The 6,743-nt window shown below is 39.7% G+C and overlaps 2 protein-coding genes across 2 annotated transcripts; one reads left to right on the top strand and one right to left on the bottom strand.

The window, feature by feature from the left end:
- The first annotated feature begins 200 nt into the window (after positions 1 to 200).
- LOC110064773 (uncharacterized) lies at positions 201 to 3,862 on the top strand. The gene is made up of 2 exons (XM_020771874.2): positions 201 to 1,390; positions 1,792 to 3,862. Exons 1-2 carry the CDS (start codon positions 658 to 660, stop codon positions 3,126 to 3,128), a joined length of 2,070 nt encoding a protein of 689 aa, XP_020627533.2. The 5' UTR covers positions 201 to 657; the 3' UTR covers positions 3,129 to 3,862.
- Positions 3,863 to 4,134: 272 nt separating this feature from the next.
- Positions 4,135 to 5,243, bottom strand: LOC110064776 (uncharacterized). Its single transcript, XM_089285825.1, has one exon. It carries the CDS (start codon positions 5,234 to 5,236, stop codon positions 4,406 to 4,408), a length of 831 nt encoding a protein of 276 aa, XP_089141951.1. The 5' UTR covers positions 5,237 to 5,243; the 3' UTR covers positions 4,135 to 4,405.
- Positions 5,244 to 6,743: the final 1,500 nt, after the last annotated feature.

Below are 6,743 nucleotides of genomic sequence, written 5' to 3'. Positions count from 1 at the left end.
GGGGCGCGCCGACATGTTCCCCGATTTCAACTCTTCCCCAGAGGCGCGACTCATTGCTATTTCTGGCGAATGGGCTTGCAAAGAGGACATATTTTATCGGCGCGAGATACAACGCGGCCTGGGTTTAAAGCCGGTACATCAAAATTTCATACCACTAGAGGCTGTATCTATGTTTCTTCAAAGATTGGTAAATTGGCCAATAGTAGTTCCCAGGGATGTATATTTTGACATACTGTATTTGACAATTGTCCCGGGAAATCGCGCCGAATATCGCCTGATACTACGCTGAGGCCGCTGGGTTGTTGGTTATCCTGGGCCAATATCGGCAAATATAGCTCACGTTGGGTTGTTATTGGCCAATATGGGTCACAATGGGCCAATACTGACCCAGCTTAAGCCCTAATCGACCAATATGCGTGATAAATCATATGGGCCAAACTGATTGAGGAACCAATGGCATCATGGTTAGATCGCGATAGGGACTGACCACTAGCTCACCAGCCGAATGTTAAATTCGTGTTGACCGGAGCTGAATGTTGCGGTTTTGTAAATGTTTGTCAAAGCGTTTGGAAGTATCTACGAAAGTCTGTAATGACCCGTTTTAAAGACAGAGCTTAAAAGGAGATAAGATAATATTTCACATCATAGTCGAAAGTAATGGCAAATGAAATTGACACAGATCTTTTTGGCCTTCTTTGTCAATTGGCAACTTTCTCGGAATGGCATAGTCCAAACTTCGGAACGCTGGACTTTCGAGTTACAGAGGATGCCCTTCGCAAGATATTTCCCTGGGAATCGAGTTTTACCAATATACAAAGCGGAAGTTTGGCGGAGAAATTGTATTTACCAAGTTTAAAAGCGGCTGACGAAACCGGAAGTAGTTGGCTGAACTACGAAGCCGATCTTGATGTCATGCTTATACCGCAGAAAGTCGTGATTTGGGATTCAAAAGTTGAAGAAACCGAAGAATCCGGCAAAGATGTTATCTCAAGTGAAATTATCGCCTACATCGAGGATACGGAAACCCCAGGCTACATAAAACTTCGGGTGAATAACTCTTGCAAATCAAAACTACCTGACGAGATACTGGAAAGCGGCGAGGGAAGAGATGTTGTTTACATTTCAAGCTCCAAGTTTAGTGGGTTATTTGGAAAGCACTTAAGCAAGACACAAGAGGCCGGACCGTCGCAGTTCATAGCCTCAGAACACATTCAACATAAGAGTTCATTTGGCATCATGAAATCTGTTGATCTAGTCTTCGCCTTTCGCTGCCCGCAATGGCCGTCCGCTGCAAGGGAATGGGTGAATCGAAAGCGACACTGGCCAACTCCAGAAACCATTCACGGAATAATTCAACAGGGTTGCGCTGCAGTTGCGAAGGGATTTGCAGGTAACATTCAACATTTAAATTGTAATTTTCTTTTAATTATAAGCAGCCTACGCTGTTATTGTTTCGTCTTCTGGTGAATGGTATGCCTCCATTCCAGAGATGGGGCATGGCGTAAGGAAAACGGGACATCGAGTGAAATGCGCGCCTAGGAGAGGTTGAGGAGTACCTCTAGAAACGGGCAATCCCCTTATCCATGTCAAACTAAAGCTGTAAGTACACGATGATTTAAAGAGGGAGGGAGGTAATAATTAACCCAAGGACTCTCGCCCTTTGGGCCTGTTGGTAGAAAAGGCATTCTAACAGTCATACACCTCACCTTATGAAAGCCAGCGGAACAATTGTTTTTTTTAATTCTCATTGATTTCTTTGTTCATGGGTGCAAAACCTTGTTGTTATTACAGAAAGTGCAACCTCACACCTCGAATGGAGGCTGTCGTTTTCCTTATCTGAAATATTGCTAGCTCGCAGTCTCACCCCAGTGCAAAGACAGTGCTACCTGCTAGTCAAAAGCCTCATCAAAGACCTCAAATGCAATGTCATACCTTCCTACTACATCAAATGCAGCTTCTTTTGGTTATTGGAGGACGCAGAAACTAGTGTCTGGAGAAGCTCAAATCTTGGAAACTGCGTCCTTATGGCATTGAACAAGCTTGCTGAATGCTTGCGTGGCCACTTGCTCCCCAACTACTTCTTGAGACAAGGGAATCTCCTGCAAACGGTTCCCAAGGATTCTTGCGAGGCTATGTCTAACGAACTGATGAAGGTTATTTCAAGTCCTATCCTAAGCTTTACCAACTCATCAAAAATCATGGAACGCCTGGAGTTAGTGATGAGTGCAGGACCCAGAGAGAAGGGGTGCAACAAGCTGATCGCACTCCTTAGAGAACACGATGGCTCTCCAGAAAAGGAAGGCGAATTGAAAGACTTGCTGAAATTTCACTTTTATAACCTGGCCTTGTCGTTGTTGAATGGTGAGCCAGAAACGGCGCAGAAAGGTTTGAACTACATCCAGTGCGTTGTGGCCATTTTGAAAACTGTGGGAAAGTGTACAAACGCGCTAGAATTACTCTGCAATTATCTTGTCAGTTGTTCTGCACGCGGCGATGACAGACATGCCGCAGCTCGCTTGGTTTCTATGAGAATTCTTGGCTTTTTAGATGACGAAATTCTCTCAGCTCTGCACGATGCCACAGGCAGCAACGAACTGGGTGCTCACCTTTGTCACAATGCTGGGTGCCGGTACCACGTTCAAGCATACGGGGATTCAGATGACGGGTTGACTGTAAATAAAGAGCACCTATCGCATGCAGAAACAATGCTGAAGAAGTCTGTAGATCTTCAGCCAGACAAAGCTAGCCATCATGTCGAGTTAAGCATGTTTTTGTACAGAAACGACCGTTTCGACGAGGCCATTTCGTTCGCTAAACGAGGGGTACAAGAAAGCGCGTCTTCAGAGATGCTCGAGTGTTTGGAATATGACACGAGCGAAGAGATCACCTTGGACGGAAACCTTGGTCATCATGTGCAACAGAATGGGTTTGTACGAGCGCCAGCTTTGGTGTTTGCATATTATGTGCAAGTGGCTTGTTTAGAGGAGTTAAACAGGAAAGAAGAAGCTCTGCAGTTAATGGCCTCTTACAAATCAGCCTGTTCTGATTCTCGCAAAACCGTCTGCGAAGATGACTCGATGGTGCTGTTTCATTTTTCTTGCTTGCTTCTCAAGATGCCAGAAACATAACAACAAGGATATACTGAATAGGCCATTTGCAACAGTTCGTCACGTGACCTCCTTTTCGTAAACAATGATTCAGCCGGTTTTAACAAATAATTTTCCCACAAATGAAAATAGCGGCTTAAAATAATATGTTGCCATGCAGATTTTCAGACTCGTATCGTTTACGCAGAATTAGTTACGGAGGCCAGTAATTAGAAGGATTTGTATGGAAGGACGACGCTTTGCCACCCGGTCACGCTCCAGTGATCTTTCATCCAAATCCTTATAGTTTTCCAAGTTTTCAAACTGCCGTAAAATTCTTTCCTTGCACTTTGCAAGTCCGAAACTTACCATCCTTGTTAATTTATCCTCACATATTCTACTTCCAATAAGTATAAGAATCCGACTTCTTTTTGTTATTACTGAATTGCGCTTAATTATGGAATATTTCACTGGAGGGCAAACACTTCTCGCTTGTAAACGAAAGTACTGAATTCTCGAGTTTTCAAATGGTCATAACATCTAGATCTCGACCTCTAGTGGTATTCGTCAGATCAATCAATTTATTACAGTGTAATAAAGCAATCAGCAAGCCAGTCAGCCCAGTCCAACAATCAATCAACCATCACTAAATTTACAAATAATCAATATAAATCAATCAATCAATTTATCAGCTAGCCAATAAATATGTTCAGTTCATTTCTTTAAGACATTTATTATTTTATAAGAATCAGCAATAAAAACAAACAATATTTTGACTGGTCCATGGTCATTTCCAAGTTCAAGTTCGCAGATAAAAAAGACAATAACACAATATTTAATAGATGTACTTTTGCATTGCCACTTTTCTTGACAGACCAGGTTTTGCAACTGCATGGAAAAGAGTAATAAAAAATTCCTCAGTCAAACTGCATTAATACCACTCCTTGAAAACTTACAAGCATATAAATTATATTTGCAAATCAGACAGAGTCTCTCAAGAATTATCAAACTATCACTGTTTATTTAATTAACAAATTTAAATGCTTGCTTTCTTTCTGGAGTCTTTTATTGTTTGCTGACAAACTAACAATGTTTCTGTTGAATTTAGAATGTTGCAATTTCAAATTACATTCATCTGATGTTACAGCAGTAAAAACACAAATAATGTAACGTTGGTCCACACGAGGAATGCTTAAAAAATTTCGGCATGTCAATTATTGCGAAGACGGAGCTAAAAGAGCTCAACATGCTCTAGCTGGCTTTTCAAATTTTCGGTGAATATCGTTCAGTTTCTTTCATCAAGTTCGGAAATGCTTATTTCACTGTCTTTTGTCATAATGTTGTTCTGAAGTTAGGTTTCGAGCCGATAGCTTATTCTCTCTCTCCTCCTTTTTAAAGAATACTCCAGTTTTCCAGGGCTTAAAAATGTATGAATTTGGAATGTCACCCAGCAGTGCTCCATAATACGACATGGCGACGACTTTGGGGTGAACAGATTCTGTTGTGTGAAGGTCAACTTTAGTGAAATTGTTGTGGTAATTTAACGCATCTCCTTCATTTCTCTCTTTTCCTTTATCATTTATGCTGCCACTATCTCTACTCATTTCATCGCCATCTCCTGAGACATTTTCTCCACTTTCTATACTTTGGTGCTCTGATTCAGAGTCTTCGCTGTAAACTTCCTCAGGGTTCAACCCAAGCTTTATCAGCAGATACGCTTTGATGGCGTAAACACCTTCAGCAATTACAGATTGTGGAGGCTCTTCCAGCAGATTATCAGATAAGTTCAGTCCTGTCAAGGTTTTCAACAATCCTATTTCCGCAGGTAAAAATGTGAGCTGATTTCTCCCTAGCAGCAGTGTCTTTAAATTCTTGTGCTCTCCAATGTTTTTAGGGATTTCACAAAGTCTGTTGTTCCTGAGATCGAACCATTCTAAACTGGCTACACAAACAAAGAAATCTTCAGGTAGAGATGAAATCCTGTTGCCTTCAAGATAGAGGTATTTCAGACTGGAGAGTTTGAGTTGATGCAATCCACTTGGAATCTGTTCAATGCTTTTCCTGTTTAAATCCAAAACATCTAATGTTTTCTTTGCTGCAGTTTCAAAGGCTTTTCTGGTTATGTTGCAGTCGTTTGAAAAGTCGCCCATAGTGTCTGATCGTGGAGATTTGTTTCATCTAACTATAGGAAAGCATATAATTTCATAGCAACAGTTTCTACCAACAAACAACGAGCTTCATTGAACTTAAGTTAAACCTTTGCTGTATCAATTATTTATTACTGTTTGAGATGAATATTTTATTTGGCAATGCTGCAGTATGGTTGCACACTAATTTATAATTCTAAAATAAAAGACTAAAAGATACAGTGTATAATCAAATGGAAAAAAAAATTCTTCTATGTTGGAAATATCAATTCTGTCAAATAAATATTTCTAAACACCAAAAACTATAATTTATCTATAGCTAAGGCTATGAAATCAATACTTAGACAATATCACCTGTAATTACTGCCTTCCCAACATACAAAAATCTACATTTCTCAATGACAGTAAATGAAACACTTAAATGGATCAAGGATGGACAAGTAATACTGAAGAAACCTTTCAAGAATCTACCCATATCACGTACTGCAATTGCAAAAATACAACAAGGTCATTTAATTGATAATGAAAAAATTTGTTATTATTGTGGGGCAAAAATTGGCTGATTATTTTTAACAGTGTTTGTAATAATTTATTCTGAAAATAACACAAATCACTCAAGCATTCACACATGATTGACATCCTTCACAATGACATCTAATTTGAGATGTAATCGATATTTTACAGCATACTGGTCTGTGGACTCTAGATTCAAAACCATACAAATGTATGAAATTATAAACAGCGGATTAGAGCAAACAAGCCAGTCGAACTGTATGCTGTATTCAATAGACTACCACATAAGAAATAAAGTAATGATTATGAAACAAGCTATTCTTTTTAAAATGATGGTATTATGCCATGTAATAAGTAATGGTAATAGGACTGAGTGGAGTACAATTCAGGGAGTAATCAGGCAATTAAGTGATTTCAAATTGGCTGAGTGCGTAGCGTGAGGCTGATTTGAAATTACGAGCACGATTACCCCTGAATTACCAATTAATAGTGTCAATAACAAAATGCAAGAAACTCAGGAATCAAAGATTTAAATGCAAGAGCACATGCGATTCTTCTATCTGAATAAAAGTCATTGGACCAGTTAATTTCATCCATGTTTGATATGCATCTGGACCTTTCAGCCTGTTCACTTGTGAAATGTTCCTTGGTTTTGATCGGCTAACATAGGCTAGGTAATTATTATTAGCTAACTGGCATGAAGTGCTTAATTTTTATTGGCTGCTCAACGCGTTTTTTTAAGGATAGCAGTGCTTTTTTCCAAACTTCAGTTGTAAAACACAGATAATTCGTTGCATCGTGTAAATGTCCCAACGACTTTTTGTTCACGATTGCGTGTAGTTGTCCATGTCAAAACGGCCTGGTTTTAGATTCTTTCATTCGATCAGGTTGAGGCCAAAACTATCCTAAAACAATTCATATTTAGATTGATTTTAAATTTTTCTTTGCCAGGTGGACCTGCTGGGGGCAAAATTTTAGCGGAAACGACCAACGCACG

This window comes from Orbicella faveolata, unplaced genomic scaffold (genome assembly GCF_042242905.1).
Source record: "Orbicella faveolata isolate gen_17 unplaced genomic scaffold, um_ofav_v1 contig_13, whole genome shotgun sequence".
In the NCBI taxonomy this organism is placed as follows: domain Eukaryota; kingdom Metazoa; phylum Cnidaria; class Anthozoa; order Scleractinia; family Merulinidae; genus Orbicella; species Orbicella faveolata.
Note: the sequence above shows the minus strand (reverse complement) of the source record. Positions and strands in the feature narration are given on the sequence as shown.